The 22,131-nt window shown below is 38.1% G+C and overlaps 1 protein-coding gene across 2 annotated transcripts in view; it reads right to left on the reverse strand.

Moving 5' to 3' along the window:
• Positions 1-13,857, reverse strand: part of pou6f2 (POU class 6 homeobox 2) — a 130,521-nt gene extending 116,664 nt beyond the window's left edge. For both annotated transcript variants that reach the window (XM_065294893.1, XM_065294892.1), the window contains exons 1-2: positions 13,728-13,857; positions 12,800-12,965 (exon numbers count right to left, since the gene is read on the reverse strand). In XM_065294893.1, the coding sequence (XP_065150965.1) occupies positions 12,800-12,959 (160 nt within the window). In that variant the 5' untranslated portion in view covers positions 12,960-12,965; positions 13,728-13,857. The remainder of the gene's footprint in view (positions 1-12,799; positions 12,966-13,727) is intronic.
• Positions 13,858-22,131: the final 8,274 nt, after the last annotated feature.

A 22,131-nucleotide genomic window follows, 5' to 3' on the forward strand; every position in this document is an offset into this window, starting at 1 on the left:
ATTAAAGAGTCTTTTATGATGCGCCTGTCAAAATCTTTGTACTAGGAAGAAAAGACTCATTCACTTCTACAACAACTGTATCACTATGAATCATTTTATGACCTTGTTTTTGTTTATATTCACATTTTACACATGTTTCTATCCATGCAAAAACACCACTTCTTTCAATGCCCATGTGTGTAGAAATGCAAGAGAAGCTTATAGGAGCATGTGGGTGTAACATCAAGTTCTCTGTGGATGGTGTTAGGAACACGCCAGACATTCACATGTCACGGCCAGCACATCGCCCACTGAGCCTAAGGCCGTAGTCACGCTTGCCTCCACCACCCCCAACAACAACCAATTTCTCACACTACACACACATCTTCATGCGACAGCCTATTGCCAATCCAACTGAATACTACAAACACCATTCAATGTACTTTTTCCAAGTACACAGCAAGGTAAAGCAATGTGTTTCGCTACACCTGTAACAAGGGCATAACTACAACCTGAGTTTAAAAAACAAATCAAGATAGGGATATCTAAATAAACACGTTAAAGTTCAGCAAGATACCAAAACACAATTCGGATCCAATTCGGTGTCACACCTCTTTCCATCAACGTCTGCCCAACATTCATTTCAGCGTCTACACGCGACTCTATCATCTCATCTCTCACAGGCATCACTTTCTCTCGCAGGTCACTCGGCAGCATCAATAGACATCATCATAAACAGAAGCAATCGCAGCGGGAGCGCGGCGATGCAGCCACGTCGCCTATCTCTGGTCCCCCCCAACAAGGTCATCTACCAACCAGTATTACAACAAAATGAAGGTCGAGGGGAAAATCTGATGCTTTGAAGCAGAGTCCCTCTAAGAAAAGCCACGTCGGTTTTGTTTCCTCATACTAAATTTGACAGGAAGAATTTGTGGAAAAAAACACATTATAACTTCTGTGGATTGCATGGATGGTGAACTCACACACACACTTGCATTCCTGCAACACCCTCATATACACACAAAACACACAAAAAGTCCCATCTCCTCAATCTTTGGTTTCAAAGGAAGCGTCTAAGGTAGAAGGACAGGGGGTTATGCATTAGTACTGGTCAGTGCTCAAAGAGACTTCATCATAAATAATAAAGGGGCTCTGAAGGACATCCAGACTGTGGTTACTGGCTATGCGCTGCGCCTCACATCACGGCAGACACACGAAAGATTGTCATTTCACATCCGCCGATGACCACCCATACGATTAGCTGACGGCTTCAATTATCCCACCAGATGGAAGCATCATGCGGAATGATGGGGGTGAGGTTTGTTTATTTTGGAAATGTTTGCGGGGCTACTTTAATACAACTGGGGAGAGGTCTTGCTTCACTTTATTATCTGGAATATTAAAGGAAATAGGATAGGCCTACTGTTTCAAAAGGATGCGAATCAATTCCTTTTCAATTTATTTCTGGGCTTTTTTATTGAGAGCGAGAACAGACATGAAATAATAAGGAAGGCTGAGGCCACGAAAATGACCCAAACTTGGGTCGCATGAATATAATGTTGGGCACGCACATGCACAACGCACTAAGACACATCTGCAATATGTATTATTTCTTTAAAAGAAATGTAGATTAAAAACTTGAGGTGCCGTATATGGGTGTGTCCTTGTAAATGTAAATGAGCTGATGAAATGCAAACACTGATTGACATGATGGTGGATTGTCTGTCAATTACTTTTTTCTTTCTGTACTAAATTGCAGTGCCGTGGTTGGATAGTGCAAATTAAGGGGCGGTATTATCCCCTTCTGACATCACAAGGGGAGCCAAATTTCAATGACCCAAAGAATGGTTCCCACACTTTAGTTAACTTCAAATTCAAGGACCTTTCAAGGACTTTCCAGGTCCAATACCCTCATATTCAAGGACTAAATGTGGGGACACAATTCAAGTGAGAGCAAGGTTACATTGTGTTACCGTTTAAGATATATTGTCACTGCGGTGACTTTGGGGACGCCTCCAGGGGTAAGTGTGTCTGAATGTGTATATCAAATTCAACCAATTATGAGCTTTAAAAACAAAGACAGGGTGACGCGGGAGCCAGGAAGTATATCACTATCTGAAATATTGCTAAAGACGGGGTTACAGGGATGCAGGAAGTATGGCAAGGGAGACGCAGCGTCTCGTTCCCTTCTCAGGGAATAACAGTTACATACGTAACCCGAGATGTTTTCATGTGTCAAACACAACTGCAAAAAAGCATTTTGGTATGAATCATCGCAGAAGATATAAGCATAACATTTTATCACGTGTGCTTAAAAAGGCAAGAATTTTTATGATATTATCCTACACTACACAGGGAATTATATGGATTTTTTTCTAGATATCTTCTTGCATAAAATAGATTCAAGCACTTTCAATGACCTGTATCTATGTATTTATATTTTCAAAAACTTGCAAGGGCCTTTTCCCCCCAGACTCACAAACTTTCAAGGATTTCAAGGACCCGTGAGAACTCTGAATGGTTTGCCTAAACTAAGTTACTGAGTTGATCTTTTTCACATTTTCTATGTTGATAGAAGCACTGGGGACCCAATTAGGACTTAAACATTAAAAAAGTCAGATTTTTACGATATGACCCCTTTAAAGATATCAAGATTATATTTTCACACAATGTTCTTAACATTATGTAGGATGATTTTATGTAGATTTTCACTATATTGCCTATAAAAATACTTAAAAAAGCTTTGCTAAAATGCAAAATTATAAATTCTGCGATATAAATAAATCTGAATTGTACTGAATGTTATCATTTCACACTGGCTTCAAATTAGAGTCATTTGTAGTCAAGAGTTATCTACTTTTTAAATGATCTAATCTCTACAAAGTATATCTTTCAGGGCAGGTTAAAGAAAGACTTAAAGCAAAACATGAAAAAACATTCACTTCAATCAGCGGAAACTTGTGGAAAACCCCAAAATATCTTCAATAACAACCCTCTAATTCAACCGAGCATAAAATGCCTCCCTCCATTTTAAACTTGAGATGGAAGTGCCAATTAATTTCCCCTGTCCTCACTGACCCTACCAGCAGCATGTTTCTAAAACAAAAGTGGACCCTGTGCGGCTCCTGCATCCCCCCTGCTTGAATAGCATCTTATCTGTAGCCGCTGGCGGTACAGACGCATTAGCGAGTGGATTACACATGCTTGGTAGGCATGCATTAGGGAGATGGGGGCAGATCCCAGCTCAAAGCAGCCAACTAAAGGCCTGAGACTGCCCTATAATGAGATCTAACTCCTGAGGAGAGGCACTCGGGGCTACTGGGCTCTATTTAGAGAGAGCCGGCCTCATTTAAAAGACTATGTCTGTGTCACTTTATTACTTAACCTGCGCAAGGCGCATCAAGGCCCTCTTTGCATTAGCACCAACCCCCCTCTCTTTATTTTCGGTTAAGCTGATTACACAAACATAATGTGTGTGGGGTTTTATATTTGGGGCCCTCGGAGGGGGTGTAGGAGCCTGGTGTGTATATGTGAGCGTATTTGTGTGCATGCAGGTTAGGCCGAAAGATGACTTCTGTAGGACAACAAGCTACGGTGGTAAAGGGTCATTAAATGAATAGTTCACCTATTTTCTTATTAGTGCTCACCCTCATTGGCATCTTAGATGACGTATATGACTTCCTTTCTTTAGTTGAACACAAAAAATACATTTCTTTTAAAATGTTTTAACATGGCAAATGTTCTAAAACGCACACACATCTATTTGTTAAAGTAATGCAAATGACTTCAGTGGGGTTAATATATGTTGTTTTACAAAAATCGAGATCTGTCTAGTGCTTTTTCATAGCATACAGTACGTCTTCTGTTGTTGCCCTTAAAAGCTCAAAAACATGACTATATGGAAAGCATTCCACATGAATGCTACGTTCTCCTACATAACAGTGTCTCTCCTGTCCACAACGGCTACATTTTCTTCTCAAACTCCCCCTCAATTACACAAATCAATAAGCGTTTCTTTTATCTTTTCGTGCCATTTTTCTACCCCTTCTCTATGCTGAAGGTGACCCCTGGGCTGGAAAGCGTCCTCCATTTCGGCAGAATCGGTGTAAGTGCTGGCCATTTGGCGTGGACGTTAAGTGTATGAAATGAGTGGCCCTGTCTCTCTATGGTCCTCTCCTCCTGACAGGCTGATGATAGAAGCGTCACATCCCGGGCCCGAATAAAATTCGAACTGACAAGAGACGAGGCTTTGGTGGCTGAATATAATGCCGGATTGTGCCTCAGAGTGTCTCATTATCTTGTCTTGGGATGCTGGCGAGGAGGCGAGTCTCTTAGAAAAGAGTAGACAGCCACTGTACACACACAGGCACACAACCCATCTCCTATTCTGTGAAAAACTGAGTTTGGCCTCCTAACCACTGCTTTTGCCACTAATGTACCTGACAATAAATAGGACGGGGTTGTAGGGGATGTTTGTGCGTGATAGATGGAGTGAAATGAGCTTTTTAAAAGGCGGTTGAGGTCGAAAAGCATCGTAAGTTGAAAGTGAGGAGGAGAAGGGGAGAAATGAGATGTTATTCTGTAGTCATCGGCTTTGCTTTGGCCTTACAGTTAGTCACGGTTCTGTTCAGAACGATGCAAGAAAAGATTTAAAGCACATAAACACATACAGTATGAGCGGACCTACTAAACACCTGCAGAGTATTTTTAGTAAAAAAAAAAACACATGTTAACCAGGCACTAAATGCACTAAAATGTTATTTCTCTTATGGGATGTACACACCAAATGTGAATTAAATGATTTGCGTAAGTAGATTACAAAGACAATGCAAATAGACGCGAACTCGCGCGAGGCAATGCGAATGGTGCGAATTGGGCGGCCTGACTGATGAGAAATCACGCGTTTTTCGCCTCAAAAGTTAAATCCTGCGAGTAATCTAGAGGAGGAACGCGATTCTTTGTGTTTGGTGTGTACCCAGCATTAGACATGAATTAGATTAAAAGGAGAGCAAATGGAAACGTTTTAAGTATCCTGCAAAAAAGAATCAGAAATCTGAGAAATGTCTCCATTAGAGTTTCAGTGGAGATCTCGACAATGTCACAAACTGAGCTCAAATTTGCCTAATCTGTAATCAAAAATCAATATTAGAATAGCAGAATTCAATTCAAGACTTCAATACGACCTCCAGATAATAATATGATAGATACAATATAATTGATAATATAATCTACATAATTTTTATTATTAGGTGAATGTATTTAATGCCATTTATTTGTATTTTAACAATTCTTTTGTGATCATGACAGACATAAAATAGGCTAGACATGTGATGTAGATGAGGGTACAGATACACTGCCTGAAAAAAAATTGTCAAAAATGGTCTCTAGCTGACACTGGGGCAGAAAAAGTACCTTTGCACCTATAGGGGCAGTTTCCCAGACAGGGCTTAAGTCTAGTCCAAGACTAAAATCCTTGTTTAAGCTTTCCTAACTAAAAAAAGCTTGCACTGATATATCAGTGCCATTAATTTTTGTCTTAAAGGATTAGTCCATTTTCTTAAAAAAAAATCCAGATAATTTACTCACCACCATGTCATCCAAAATGTTGATGTCTTTCTTTGTTCAGTCGAGAAGAAATTATGTTTTTTGAGGAAAACATTCCAGGATTTTTCTCATTTTAATGGACTTTAATGGACCCCAACACTTAACAGTTTTAATGCAGTTTAAAATTGCAGTTTCTAAGGACTCAAACGATCTCAAACGAGGCATAAGGGTCTTATCTAGTGAAACGATTGTCATTTTTGGCAAGAAAAATAAAAAAAAATGCACCTTTTAACCACAACTTCTTGTCTACCACCAGCTGTGTGATGAGCCAGCGTGGCCTCACGTAATACGTCATCACGTCAAGAGGTCACGGATGACGTATCGAAACTACGCCCCAGTGTTTACAAGTGTGGAGAAAGAGGACCGTTCCGACGTCGTTGTATGATACAAATTGATGTCTTTGTGTCAGTTTATTGTTTAAAATGGTCCGCAAATGTGCGTTTCATATATGTAACACGTGACCTTTCCACTTCATTACGCAATTAGGTGAGGTCGCGCTGGTGCGTCACAGGACCGGAGGAAGACGAGAAGTTGTGGTTTAAAAGTGCATATTTTTATTTTTATTGCCAAAAATGACAATCGTTTCTCTAGATAAGACCCTTATGCCTCGTTTGGGATCATTTAGAGTCCTTTGAAACTGCAATTTTAAACTGCATTAAAACTGTTAAGTGTTGGGGTCCATTAAAGTCCATTAAATTGAGAAAAATCCTGGAATGTTTTCCTCAAAAAACATAATTTCTTCTTGACTGAACAAAGAAAGACATCCACATTTTGGATGACATGGTGGTGAGTAAATGATATGGATTTTTTTAAGAAAATAGACTAATCCTTTAAGATGCACACCAGTAATGCTTTTTGTAAGGTTTGTTTGTAAAAACCACCTAAATGTCCAAATAAAGCTAATGCCTATTCCTGGTTTAATCTAAACCCATGTCTGGGGAAACTGCCCCATAATGTTCATATTAGTACCTCAGAGGTACATACTGTTTGATATCAAATGTATACATATCCGTTAGGGGTGGCACGGTCCATGAAAAAAATCCGAACCGTTCGGTTCGCTTGTCTCGGTTCGGAGCGCGTGTGTACCGCACGGTTCAACGGTTCATGGCATGCGCAATGTAGTCTCATGCCCTGTATGTGACCTCAGATAGCGTGTTTCCCTTTCGCGCGAAAGAAGAGGTGACTGGTTTCGAGTATAAGTACTGCAGGTTATATTACGTGTAGAAATGGCAAGTGGGAGAGAAAAGGAAGTCTGCCCGCAGTTGGAGGATGCGCCAGCGTCGTATAAGTTTGGTGTGTGGAAACATATTTTTATTTCATGTTACTTATGATGACAGCGGAAATAAAACAATAGATATAACTGCAGTCTATGGGTTGAATGTGCTCGAACCGCCACAGGAGACCGCCTTCTCTCCGACCATTTATCTAATCTGAGGTACTGACAACAATGTTTTACGTCTTTTCGTATTCAGCGCTATTTTTAGCCTTTCATTGATAAAATTAAATCGGCTGATTTCCGCGTAGTTTCATTTTGCTAGCGTGTGAAAGTTGCGCGATCTTATTTCAGAAATTGCCCCTCAAAGTAATCAGGACAGAAGTGGTCAAAAGTGGACAAAAGAGACTTAAAGAGATTTAAATATTACAGGTGCAAAGGTTATGTTTCTCTCTCGTCCACATATACTCTCAGTATTAAAGCAGCCTTTCAGTGATAAATCTAAGAGCTACACTGAAGTTGGCATTTTAATAAATGCAAGTTATCTTTGTGTGCTAAAAATGCACATAAAGTTTATGTAGATGGCAATACACATTCTTTTTTGCCAAATAAATGAAAAGCATGTTGAAATCATCAATGTCTTCCCTCTTGCTCTATCAAAATCTCATCTGGCTTTCCTCAGAGATGGTCCCAATAATGTGCTTAAAGTCAAATTCAGTTTGTGCATGATTACATGATATAACTTTTTTTAATACTGTATCCTACATTATGGATAATTAATACATTAATAAGGTAATACATTTCTGGAGTGTTAAAAATTTAAAGAAAAAATAACAACAAGAACCGTACTGAACCGTGAACCGTGACCATAGAACCGTGATACGAACCGAACCGAGGGTTTTGTGAACCGTGCCACCCCTAATATCCGTGCATAAATGGTATTAGGATCTTTTTAAAGGGTACTGCCCCAATGACAGCTTGGAACCATTTTTTAACATTTTTTCTGACAGTGAAGCAAGACAGACTTTCACACCGCAGCGCCCAGTGACGACTAACAAGATGCAAGATCATGGTTCACGAGAACAACTATGTTTTGTTTTTTGGAGGAGTTTGAATGACCACCTAATTTGCATAATTTCTTTAGAAACAGATCATGTATGTCAATTTCCCCATTTCTTGACTCTTGTGATGTCCTGAGCAATTACAAACTTATCAGCTACTGTTATTATAAAGCAGGCACAATGAATCAGTCAAGGATTTTTAAGCTTTTAGTGCATAACCATTTCACTGTATGTGTTCCTTTGTGTGTTGAGATTAATAAAGAGGCATTTAGCACAAGTACTACAGCACGGTGTGAATAACAGACAATGTTTAAATTAAAAATATATACACCTTTCTAAAGCAATAAAAGAGATTTCACACTATTCTTTGCTCTGTAAAAAACATGTTCTCGAATACTCTTTTAATAACTGCACCTCAGGGTTAATTCACAGGTAATTCAGTTGCATTCAGTTTAAAACCTAGACTCCAATGCGAATAAAGGTACAGTTCAATCATCTTCACATTTTCCTATCTCTCCATCTCGCTTTCTTAGCAAGCTTTTGCGAAGTTAACGTCTTACCTAAGCACTGACAAAAACCCACATAGTGCTCTGTCCAAGCCACATAAAGTGCGGCTCATCATATTCTTCATCTTCTCTCTCCAAGGCCCTTCACACTCCTGCAGAACGGCACCCCCCAATGGGAGCTTTTCAACTTTTCAAAGCAAATGTCAAGGTCGGCCTTTTGTTGGCCATCACGCGTCTGCGTTTGAGCGGAAATTAGACCGTGCATTTGTCCATAGGTGTATGAGTGATTCCTTGATCTGGGCTTTTGTGCTGAAACATATTGAAAAACATCTCAAATGTTCTTGTTATCTCCTACACATCAGTCTAGAAAAAATCAAGGATGAAAAGGAGCCTTTTAATTTTTCGCATCTTCTCAATTTTATCTTTTCAAACAGGCAATCGCCCAGTAAATTTCTATACAGCCATATCAATTTGTAGCATCAATTGATCTGCTAGACATATATGTATTGTACTTCAATGACCTTTAAATGTACAGAACCTCTTTTGAAAGCATCAGAGCACGATTTATTAAAATCATTATAACTTTAATAAAAACCGTGCTGTAGTGATTGACTCTTGAATGTTTAGTAGAAAGCATTAGACTTTTTTAGATTCTAACTATCCAGCTTATAAATGAAAAAAAAAAATGTAAATGCACCAACTGGTGGCTGACATCATGTCAAGTTGGTGCCTTTGTTGTTAATGATATTGTACAGGTCAATATATTTCGTATTTAGGTATTTCTAATGACATTCATGCATAATGTCGTATTTTGCGATAGCACTGCATTGTGACATTGCATGCATGTATTTATTTATTTTTTTTAAACAGCACTAATAAAATATGATGTCATGGAAAAATACATATTTTAAAACTTGAAGCAATGAAAGAAATGAAAACCCTAATGTTAACCAAAGTACTGAAAGAGCATCAGATATCACAATCAGCCCATGATGCACGTCCACATTTCTTATTCACTCCTTCCTGTTTTTTGACATCTTTTCCTTCATTTTCTATTCTGTCTGTTACCACAGTACAATGACCTCACAGAGGTTTCACTGATGGGCAACTGTGCCCAAGGACATATTCAGCCGTGCCCGTCTGCCCCGAGTGGCCCTTTGGCACTGCCCACGGGCCCCGGTCTGTTCCACCTTTCGTAGGGTGAGAACAGGAGATAGAAGAGACAGACTTTTTCAAAATAAATTTTAAGCACATGCAAAGTAAAATTAAAGCATATTGACATTAAAAGTATTTTTTTGTATTTATTTATTTTATAAAAAGAAAAGAAAAAACGTCCTTAGATCAAAACGCACATGCGAGCGTGGGTGTTTGTGAAAGCACTTACAAAAAGTGAGCCTTTACAAAAATAATCATTTGACAGACAATGAGCTGTAAAGCCGAGCATAAAGACAAAAGCAACAAGCAAACAAAAGCAGGTTTGATGCTTATTAAAGAAAATTGTAACGCTGGCATTATTAAACAGTAACTGGGCTTTTCTTGCCCTGGGATGTTCTAAAAAATTCATCAGACTGACAGCGGGAACCTCAAGACTGATCAGCACTGACGGGGAGGTTCGGACGGGGATCAGACACAACCCCTCCACCCCATCGACACCCCCCAACCCCGACTCCCAAAATCAAATCAGCAAAAAACCTGGGCGTTGTGACACACACAGTCACTGTGATCTACAGCACACCTCGCATCCCCGCAGTCCGGCTCTCAAATCCATGCTCTCCAAAAATTCACAAATTCAGTCTGCACCTCGCACAGATGCACACATACACATATGCGCAAACTCTTGTTATGTACGTTTGATGCACATAAGGGGGTGGCTGCCGTTTGATGTATAATTCATCTCAAAACACCAATACTCTTTATTCTGTTCTTTTAATGTCTAATGTAACATAGCTCCAGTCATGGACAGTAATGAGGACTGAATACCTGAGCCACTTCATCAAAAGCAAATATGTTATAAATGTGTTGAATGAATTCATAATTCATTTGTTATGAGGATGACCTCAGAGGCTGGATAGATATAATAGTATAAGCCTGGCATCAGTTTTGCATTATCTATCACGTAATAAAAGGTTACATTTAAAATGTTATATATTATATGAATAATCAGTAAATAATACGGTAATAAATGTTATTTATCGTCACAATCAAATTATTCTAATAAATGGAAACTATGTGCTATTAAAATATTCTTTATATAGTTTACAGTACCTTCATACTACCACTCTAAATAATGCATTTTTATTTGTGGATATAAAATGGTATGAAATGTGGAAATTATAACAAGGTAAATGGCTGGGGTATAAATATATTATGCTGTTATTTCAAACACAGAGCAGAGCTCATCACAGGCATCATTCAGTCCAAAAAAATAAGAGACAGTCACAGGTACTGAATATCAAACCTGAAGACAAGACTCAAATAATGAACGCCTGGCTTTACACCGTAGCTGATACAATGCGCTTTAGAAATATATAAATGTGATAAATTACAGTGAATTACGGTATGAATTCAAGTGTCACCAGCACACATTCCATAAATGTTTCTGAACCGCTGAAGTGTTTTAAAGGGGTCAATTATACGACAGGAAGTTCAGGCAACACTTGAATTCAATAAAGAAGTCATTTTAACGTTTTTGAGTGTTGCACGTCCTGTTTGAATTTTATTTGTGATGCTTCTTTGAAAAAGTTTTAACATTTTGCATAGCTGTGTATTTTGTTATTAATTGCTCATAAAATGTGTGCAGGTTAAATACGAAAAAAAAGAGTAGTTGTGCTGAATTCAGTATTATGCGCATAAATAAAATATATACAGTCGAAAGCACATCATCGAAAATTATTTCTTTATGGGGAAGATTATAGACACACACCAAATGAAAAATCTAAAGTAATGAAATCTGTTCAGTGTGTCAAATTTAAGTTAGTATTTTTCTTATGAAAAAATAAATGTAAAAAGGATGTTACGAGTGTCTGAACGCAGAGATTTGATCTGAGAAAATAACAGTTTGATTCTGAAGTTTGGTTTATGCATCCTCACCAATCAAAGTGAAAAACGCAATGTGCAATCTGTTCGAAAGCAGCCAGCGGCAAGGTTATACGAGTCTTAAAGTCTATCATTAACTTAAATTTGACATCCACAGCAACTAGTCAGTCAATGCAGTGAGAATCCAAAGAGCTGCAAACTTACACTGCTGTGTTAACGTATATAAAAAGGCTTTTCTGTTCTGTCTGAGCGATCATTATAACAAGACAGAATATTAAAATTATAATACAAAAACTGATGTTACTTAAATTCAGCATTTAAAGAGTATTTATACACCTTGTGTTATAATACATGTTTGTTTAATTGTACAATTAAAGAAGCACTTTGAAAAGACTTTTTACAAAATTTCTAATTAGCATATTAATGATTTTTAAGAATGCATTTGAAAGCTATAATACAACTTTTTTTACAATAACACAAATATAATTTATTACTATAATTTACTATTAATATTCAAATAATAATAATAATAATAATAATAATTAATTGTAAGAAATTAAAAATATTGTTAAAGAACATCATCATGCATGTTTACATTTTTCACTTATTTGCAAAAGTAGACAAGCTCAGGCCTCTTTTTTAATAAAGTCAATGTAAAAACTATATACCGCTCTTCATCAAGAACATACAATTCAGTCTGCTCAGATGTGAAGACCTCATGAGGTAGAAAAGCTCTTCACACAACAATCACATTTCTCTCCCTCAGGCCTCTTCACTTTCTCTCATTTAACTTCAGCCTAAGCCAAGGAGATCTCAAATGTGAAGAAATGTCACCCCGTATGACAGATGAGTGTGTGTGTGTGTATGTGTGCATTATATGTCTCCTGTTGCCTGTTTGCCCCAGATTCTGTCACATTTTTCTGCTTTATGAACACCAACAAAAAACTGGTCCCCAAATACTGCATGGCTGCACCCCACCAGGGTTACAATTCCAACAGTAGATTTCATTGTGACGGTATTATAGTGTATATGGAACGTACAGACAAAATGCATTATGAAATGAAATTGTCACCATCTACACATATGTACCAACTTAAATAGTAACTTTAGTTTGGACTGGAATCTGAAGCAATCCAAAGTGTACAGAAATCTCTATTACGGTAAACTTAAATCTTATGTCTGTCTACATATTTAAATGCAATAATAAATACGCGCACCATTCAAGTGTCCTTTCTGCAAGAAACCAAACCTTGCGTTCCCTCCAACTCTACCTGAACACAACTTTCACCTTCTTTCTTTCAGTACTTTCTACCACAACATCTCTTTAACTCACAGGCACAAATAAATAAACACATGCCATGCACGACCCCAATAATATTGAAGATGAAGGCAGGACTCACCATACATCTTCTCCTCTGAGTCGGTGTCAGCTGAGAGCACCAAAGGCTCATCGTTGAGCTCGCTGTCCGGGCTGGCCGGCTTGTCGTCGTCCCGCAGCTCGCAGGCGTCCATATCGGCACGCAGGGGGAGCAACGGTTTGCTCAGCTGCCCTGTGATCATCGGATCCTGGAGGTGAGCAGAAGAAGGAGATTGGGAAGTGAGAAAAGGCAAAAGAAGTGATGTTAGCTTTAGTGCACGCGGGGTCTCTCAATCACGCTTTATGGGTCTCACGCACACACATGCTTCCCCTCTCTCTCTCTGCTTTCTAAAACTCACCACCTCTTTTAACACTCTCTGACTCTCTCGCTCGATCTCTCTCTCTCTCTCTTCTTTACCGATTATACTTGTGCTGTTGCTGGTGTTTAAGGGCTCTCATGGACTGAACAAATTTTACTGATTTAGTTTAAAGATGCTTCAGTTGTCCAATGACTCACTCATATGAGTATCACCCAACAACCATCAATATCAGAGTAGTAGTTTTGAATATGCCACATTAGCTGTGCAAAACGTCTATATTTTTTATAAACAGCACAGCATGTTAGCATTTAACATAAACAGAATGCAAATATATGATTTTACAACCTGTTATAGGTTGACATCCTAGCATATTAGAGAAAAAATCAACTTCTTCATTCAGTATTTCATATCTACTCAATATTTACCTACAATACTTTCATCCGATTAGATCTTTTTATCCAAAACGCATGAGAACATGAGGTGCATTTTATGCTTTAAAACAACAACCTTTACAACAGATTTCACACCAAACTGGTTTGTCAGCACCCAAAAGTTACATCTGAGTTATATTTAAATGCAAATGTAATGTAAATTATGTTTTTATAAGTGAATAAGTTTGGTAACAACAATGACAACAAACAACAAACTTACCAGAAAGATGATTCCAGACTACAGAGAAAAATGTCTGAAAGTTTATGCTCCAAAAATCTTACTTTGCCAAAATCCACGTAAAGAGAGAGAGAGAGCAGTTACAGCATACCAGAGTCTGATTTGAGATCAGTCAGTGCATGCTTGTCACAAAGCCCCAAAAACAGTGTGGATATGGGAGATACATCAAGTGAGCGCTGATGGTGCAAGCCTGGAATTGCCTCTGGAGACTTGCTCGAGATGTCACCTCCTCTCTCTCTCTCTCTCTCTCTCTCTCTCTCTCTCTCTCTCTCTCTCTCTCTCTCTCTCTCTCTCTCATAAAGTACCTCCCCCCAACGTTTCTAATGGTTAGGCACACAAACAAATGTGTAGACTTAGGGAAGGCTGCTTTTATTTTCTGCCCAAATGAGTTTGGGATGAGGGTCAAGCCAAACAACGAGATGAAATCAAATGGAGTAGTATATTTCGACCCTCATTACAGGTTCAGCCCCCACCACCCCTTAATTCCGGCCCACCTCTCCAAACCCTTATCTGGTCGATAAATGGGAGCCCAGAGGGGCTCTGTTAATGCCCTCATCAGATAAAGTGCATGAGAGTTTGATATGGCACATGATTATCTATGAAAATGTTAATCAATAGGAATAGTTTAAGCTGTCATTCTCAGAGCGGGCCTGGTTGGTCAATACTCATATGCTTTGTGACAATGTCTCTCGTAATCGCTTCACTGGACTTTTTTCACTGTGGTGCACTTGTGTAACTCAACAATGCATCACAATGCACCCCTGTCTCAGCCTAAAGAGGAAAACGCTTTTCCCCCAACACAGACTCTTTCACTCTGCATTCCTTTTAGGCAAAACCACCTCAAAGCCCCCAACAGCCACACACACATTCATCTATCCCCCCCTTCTACGGTTTCTTTTCTCCCCTTTGAGTTGCCTGATAGGTCCAGTGGAGGGCAAAATTAATACCTAATTGAATTGTGAAGTCATCAAAATAATCAATACTTTTTTATTATTTATTCTTTACAGTCTGTTGACTGAAGGAGAGCTGAGGGAGAGCGCCCGCGCGAGAGAGAGGACGCAATACAATGTCATTTTCACCACAGGCTGCCTGAGAAAAGAGACACAATAAAACAGAGGGAAAAATTACTAGAATAGGAATAAAGAAAAGAGAAAGGGAATTTCTTCCACAACAAGTTAAAACTAGACTTTTTCTGGAGAAAATGTCAGTGTTGCTTAACAGTTTAAAACTCACCGGCATGATTTGTGACTTGTGAGTGTTTGGTGTATTTGATAGAGGACTGCTTTGTGGTTGCTATTGTGTTCCTGTAGCGACTTTGACATTCATATCATAGCACAAACAATAGTGGAAAAGCTGTTTGCCGAAATTAAGCAGGGTTATCCAAATTAATTATGCCTTTACTCCACGGGGATGTTGAATACTTTATTCAGCTGAGAAACGTTCCACGGGTACATATTATTTTTTGATACCATTTTTTGACCAGAGCAATATTTTAGCAATGTCTGTGGTACCCGTGGTATAAGCGGAATAATGACTCTGGTCCTTTGAACATGGAAGGAATTATTGACGATGGGCCGTTGAATTATACAAAAATAATGCACACCCAAGGTGGTTATGCGACACGAGGTTAGGTGTGCGGTTTATAGAAAAATAATCAACACCCATGGAACATTTCTCAGCCAATCAGAATAAAGCATTCAACAGACACGTGGTATAAGTAAGGAATAATTGACGACGGGCTGTTGAATTATTCAGGGTTCCCACAGCTTAGTTAACTTCAAAGTCAAGGACCTTTCAAGAACTTTCCAGGTCCAATACCCTCAAGTTCAAGGACAAAATATGGGGACACATTTCAATTGAGAGCAAGGTTACATCGTGTTACCTTTTAAGATACATTGCTACAGTTCCCTTTCGAGGAAATCGCGCTGCGTCACTGCGGTAACACTTTGGGGACGCCTACAGGGGTAAGTGCGTCTGAATGTGTATATCAAATTCAACCAATGGTGAGGCTTAATGACAAATACAGGGTGAAGCGAGAGCCAGGAAGTATATCGCTATCTAAAATATTGCCAAAGACGGCATTACAGGGATGCAGGAAGTATGGAAAGGGAGACGCAGCGCCTCGTTCCCTTTTCAGGGAACAACAGTTACATACGTAACCAGAGACGTATCATTTGTCAAACACAATTATGCAAAAAAGCATTTTGGTATGAATCAACATTCACATACAGAAGATATAAGCATTTAAAGCGAACAGTTTAGCACGTGTGCTTAAAAAGTCTAGAATTTTTATGATATTATCCTACACTACACATGGAATAATGTAGATTTTTTTTCCAGAAACTTCTTGCATAAAATAGATTCAAGCACTTTCAATGACCTTTATCTATGTATGTATATTTTCTAAAACTTCCCAGGGCCTTTTGTGACCGATGATGTGCTTACTGTATATATTTTATTTATGCGCATAATACTGAATTCACAAACTTTCAAGGACCCGTGGGAACCCTGATTGTTAGAAAAATAATGCACACCCGAGGCGAAGCGGAGTGGCCGTTACACCTCGGGTGTGCATTATTTTTCAATAATTCAACGCCTCAAAGTCAATTATTCCGCTTATACTACAGTTACCACACCTCAAGACATCGATCACATGATATATTTAAGGGATTCGTCTGGTTTTTGTACTTAAATCGTTATTGTGTGTAGGACTTTTTCTTCCACGTCTCATCAAGCGGCTCTTTTGCTTGTCCCAAAACGTCATTTTAAAGCTGAATTTTATAGCATTCTAATGCAGTTATTACTTAAGTTATTAGAATGAGATAGAGAGCAACAGAGACACAGAGCGAGAGAGAGAGAAAGAAAGAAAGAGAGAGAGAGAGATTGTGTGAATGAGGCTACCTCTGTGCATCTCTAAATAGCGCTGTTATTGCCTCGGAAAAACGTCTGTCATGTTGTTTTTGTTAGTCCGTTATTACAGTTAACTATGCAAAGTGATATGGAACTGTAATGCGGTAAAGAGAGCTGCCTGGAACTATTTCGCCGTGCATTTCCCAGAAAATAATTGCACACCTCAGAACGTTCATCAGCCAATCAGATCCAAGCATTCAACAGACCCGTGGTATAATTTGAAAATAATTCACACCCACGGTGCATTACCATCTTGGGTGTGCATTATTTGAAGGAACAGTATGTAAGAAATTTATATCAATTAATCATAAAATTGCCCTGATATGTCACTAGACATTAAGAAATCATTTTCATTTCAAATACGTATATCACTGATAACAGTGGTCTGGCCAGGATATTGTCATTTAAAAAGTGGAGTTGTAGCCCTCAACTGATGTTTATGTTGTCATGTTGTTTATTGGCCACGAGTTGTGTGATTGCAGTACCAGTTTTAACCACAAGTTTTGTGATTGCAATACGAGTTTTGGCCACAATCCTACATACTGTTCCTTTAAGCCCTTCGTCTATTAATTCTTACATAGCATTCACCACTAACCGACCAACAGAAAGAATTCATTTATAGGTTTTTGTTCAATATTTGCTGGTGACTTTTGAAAAAAAAAAACGAATACTGTTTTGTAGCACTTCTCTGTTCTGAATAAATACAACTATCATAATACAAGCCATGCAAGTTCAAAATGACTCTCAAAGGCCCCCTCTTTCTCACTCGCTCACTCCTTCTCTCTCACAGTTAATTACACTAATGAAACAGAGGCTCCCAGGGCACTTCTTCATGCCAAAGAGCATATGTGAAGGGACCTGGGGAGTGTGTGCATGTGTCAATGTGAGTGTATGTGTGTGCGTTCGGGATCGCCTTACTCCCTCTCGGTCACACCGGAGGAGAAACAAGAAAAAGCACTCGAGCACTGACCCCTTATCCCTCCTTTTCTGCTATTCTGAGGGTCATTTCGGACCTTTTTTTTCATAAGATATCCATGCTAATTGCTAATGGCTGTAGCTGCCAGGGTCTCTGCTGTCCCCCGAGACCACAAAAATGGTCTAAAGGGCCCTAAATAGCCTCCTGATGACACATGCCATTTTCAATGTTGATTAATCTTTCATCTTCATTTTCCACATTTTCATCTTTAGATTTTCCACTTATATATCTATTCATGTTCTTTTGGCATGCGTAAGAATACATTCTTTAAGATTTACAGAAAATTTTTTGTAAATAGATACTATAAAACTATGCAATAGTACAGAATCTGTCACTGGGGCGGTACTCTTTTTTAAAAAGTAACTATTAGAAGGTACCTATTGGAAGCTTTTTAAAGGGTACCTTTTTCTGACAGTGTTAACGTATAGTGCAATAAAAGTGACAAATAATCATACAAGATATCATCATGAATTATCAGTACATCTAAGTTATCATTGTAAATCACCAGTTACTGATTTTTGAAAGCGTGGGCAAAACCTTAGCAAAAAATATTTTTATTTCAATGAAAATTGATGCACAGATGATTTTCTAGTGCGTTCACCCAAACAACAGCCGGACTAGGAGTGATGCTGCACAGACGAATCTACTTAATTGACTGGGATCAGACGACAGTGAGAAAACGTGTCATAGCTTATCAAACACGAGTGCTGGATACCGCTCTGATGTTTCAGACACTATCAGACCCCCCTCCGATAAATATAAAGGGCCATCGATTGTTTAGTAGAGTTAGTGGACATGTTTTTTTTATTCGTTCTTTTTTTATCTCGGTACATCAATTTCAGAGCTGACCTTATGGTGCATCAAAGCCTACAGGAGCTAATCTGACCGGAGTACAGACAGACAGGGTTCAAAACAGAAGGGGTGAAAGAGAAAAAGAGAGAGTTGGAAAATAAAGGTGGAATGTACTGTAAAAATGAGGGGTGTTTGTGAAGAAACAAAATACTCACTATCAGAGTCGTATAATAACAGAGTTACGACACTCACATAGACGTCCGTTGTAAGAATGGAATGCGGAAGTAACAGCGTTTCATGTAGTGACCGGTAGTGACGCATAGTTCCAAACGCAGCACTGAAGCCCATTCATTTCAATGGCACCTGCTGGTAAATCGATGAAATTACCGTTTCTCTTTACATTTTCGGACATTTCATTAATATAGTCAACAGTGATATTTTATGAACTCTGCTGTAGGTAATGATTATCGTTAATAATAACTAGTAAAAATTTTATATTTTAATGAGTTGTGTATAATGTGTGAATAATATAGATTTAATGGTTTAATATTTTATTACTGGTGGCCATCTACTTTATACTTATCTTTTTTATATATTACGAGTAACACTAGGGGGCAACAGCGACAAGCTAAATGCCTTATAGCAATGGTTTTCAATCTTGTCCTAGGGGACCCACTGCCCTGCACATTTTGCATGTCTCCCTTATCTAACACACCTGATTCAGATCATCAGCTCATTAAAGGACAGATCCATGAACAGAACGGGGTGTGTCAGTCAAGGGAGACATACAAAATATGCGTAGCTGTGGGTCCCCTAGGACAAGATTGAAAACCACTGCCTTATAAGAAAGTCACACTGCTTCACAATGCTGCTATGTGTTTCATTGTGTTTGGTAAGTAATACGAGTGATGTATCCTCGAAAATCATGTATAATTATATCAACATTTAATGTGTACTATAAATACAATTAAATATGAATTTAGTGTGTTTCTGTTATGCTTCACTGTTACAAATAACCGCGTTGGCGATCTTTTTTGTGATTTTAATATAGTAAAAGTGTAGGAATTATGTTTTTAGCAGATTGATAGCCATTTATATAGCCATATTTTGGTACAAAAATAAAAGATAAACTGTGTTGCTGTAGTTGGTATAGATAACCACAGTTATATTTGGGTCACAAATAACTGTTTATCTTTATTAACTGATTTACTGTATTTCCATCACTCGTAAAAAAAAAAACGTTATAAACACAGTAAGTATAGTGATCAATTCCCAATACAAGCTAATATTTAGCTAAAATAGCTGAAAACCTATGCAAACAGATTGACAGCCCTGCTTGGTTTGGAACTGTAGAACGTTACATGAATCACGTGACCGCGCGGCGGCGAGATCAAAGCGTTTCGTAACTCTGTTATTATACGACTCTGCTCACTATCTATTCAAAAGTCATCAGCTCTCTGTCTTGGTCAGTCACTGCTGTCTGGATTCTTATTGGCTGCTGGGCAGGGCAGGTGACACTGACAAATAGTTTTTAATACCTTGCATTTCAGCATCTTCTGCCTAGCATACGTGGACAACAGATATCAGAGTGTATTAATACACACAGACACACATTTATATACACATTGACTCCAGTAAATAACTTATACTTAGACCAAAGCCCATATCAAGGAAAAAAATCAGAAATAAAGAACTTTTTTATTATTGTACACATGTAAACAGCTAAGTCAGGGGTACTACACAAACATTTTATTTATTTGTTTTTTATTTTTACATTATTTGCACATTTCTGAACAGGGGCGTCAATGCACCAATTTTTAAGGGGGCACAGTGTGCACAGCTCACAGAAATTCATACACAGACATCAAACGAAATATTATAGAGCTTTCAGTCTTTTCCATGGCACTTACTACATATTTCTAACAATATGAGGGCCCCTGCTTTCATGCAAAACCCTCCAAAATAAAAGTGTTGACTAACTTTCATATCAAATACTATTCAATCGGAATAATGACATATTGGTATCATATTTTCATCTGAAACGGCATGTTTTATTTATTTAAGTTTTAATAAATGACTTGTTTATTGTGTAATTAATGCATTTTGCACAACAACTGCATTATCCTATAAAATTTATTTAATTTTAAATCCATAAAGTATATAAACAGCAAAAATGACATAAGATATCGTGATTGATTTTAATGTTCAATAAAGACCATTTTTTTAGATAAAATTATTAGAGGAACGCATTATTGCATCACATTTTACCTCACATATGAACCATAGACAGATATGAACACGTGTGATTCCGCGCCCCCGTGAACTCTGGCGAACTTTGGCGTTGTACCAATAAGATGAATCTAGAAATCTCTTCTAATATAACGTCGAGACTGTCACATTTTAAACCATACATTTTCTACACAGATCTGGAGGTCAACTGCACATTACCGTACTGGGGTTTGGAAATGTTGTGAGCGTTTCAATTCCTCAGATAACAAAGTGCAACAGCAAAGAACCCGTGAGCGCGCTCAGGCTGATGACGTCTGCGGCTGCGCTGACTGCGTCTGCCGTCAGAATAAAGTAAAAATGTAATATGATCAAAACACTTTCAAAACGGCGAAAATCTCCGAAAAGTGACAAGGATGCAGCACATAATTGATGTCCTCTCAGTTTGAATGGGCATGACGCCTCTGTTTCTGAATATCATTTAATAAACGTTTTGCTATGTGCTGTGTTTCTAGACAAGTAACATGACAATGACATGAAGCTTAATGACAGAAAATAAGAAATAAAAGAAAAGTCAAGCTTACACTTGATAATGCGTTGTGTGTTGCTGAATCCTGTAGGCTAACCTTGGTAGAGCTTAGCAACGCGAACAGATTTTATTCACAGAAAACAGATACTGACAAAAAATATGACTGAATAGTCGCTTTGTAATAAAGTGTCACCTAAATGCATAAATGTAAATGCAATGTATGTTTTGGTCTTGCATCATGATGTCCTGAACATCTGCCGAGCCACAAATCCTATTTTAGGCTACTATGGTAACACGAGAAGTCAATTTTTAGCGCCATCTAAAGTTTGGTTTGCTAAACATCCGCCGATGACTCACCCAAAAACTTAATATTAAAGTAACTTAAAGTAATATTAAAAAATAAATACCGGCTGATTAATTGGCGACATAGATATTTCAGGCGACCACCAAATACTCGCAAAACATAATTTTGTTTATCAATAGCACGACTTCTAAAAATTATATATTTTAAAGAATTTTGCATTCACGAGTTTATCTGCTGCCCATCCAAAAAAAAATCCAACATGACAGAAAACTAAAAAATTATTATAATTTTCATTTGACAGAAATTAAAGAAAATCGCTTCAGCCTTTCACGTATCCTATAACAGGATGTTACGTCACAACGTGACTAATAAGTACCAATCAAACCAAATACTGTATCATATAATGCATTATATTTTAGATCATAAACCTTTCCTTTTTATGTTTGTTCTTACATTGAATTCTGAGATAACTAAAACTATAAATAAATCCCCAAATGTCCTGACCTTTTTTTTACATAATATTCGTCAATCTAGGATTTAAATTCAAGCGACCCAAAAATCCCTAGAACACAACAAATTTTTACTTCCAAAGTCAACCCCCATTTGAGTTCACACACATGACACAGGAGATGTGAGAAATGTGATTTAA

This window comes from Paramisgurnus dabryanus, chromosome 22, assembly GCF_030506205.2.
Source record: "Paramisgurnus dabryanus chromosome 22, PD_genome_1.1, whole genome shotgun sequence".
Lineage (NCBI taxonomy): Eukaryota > Metazoa > Chordata > Actinopteri > Cypriniformes > Cobitidae > Paramisgurnus > Paramisgurnus dabryanus.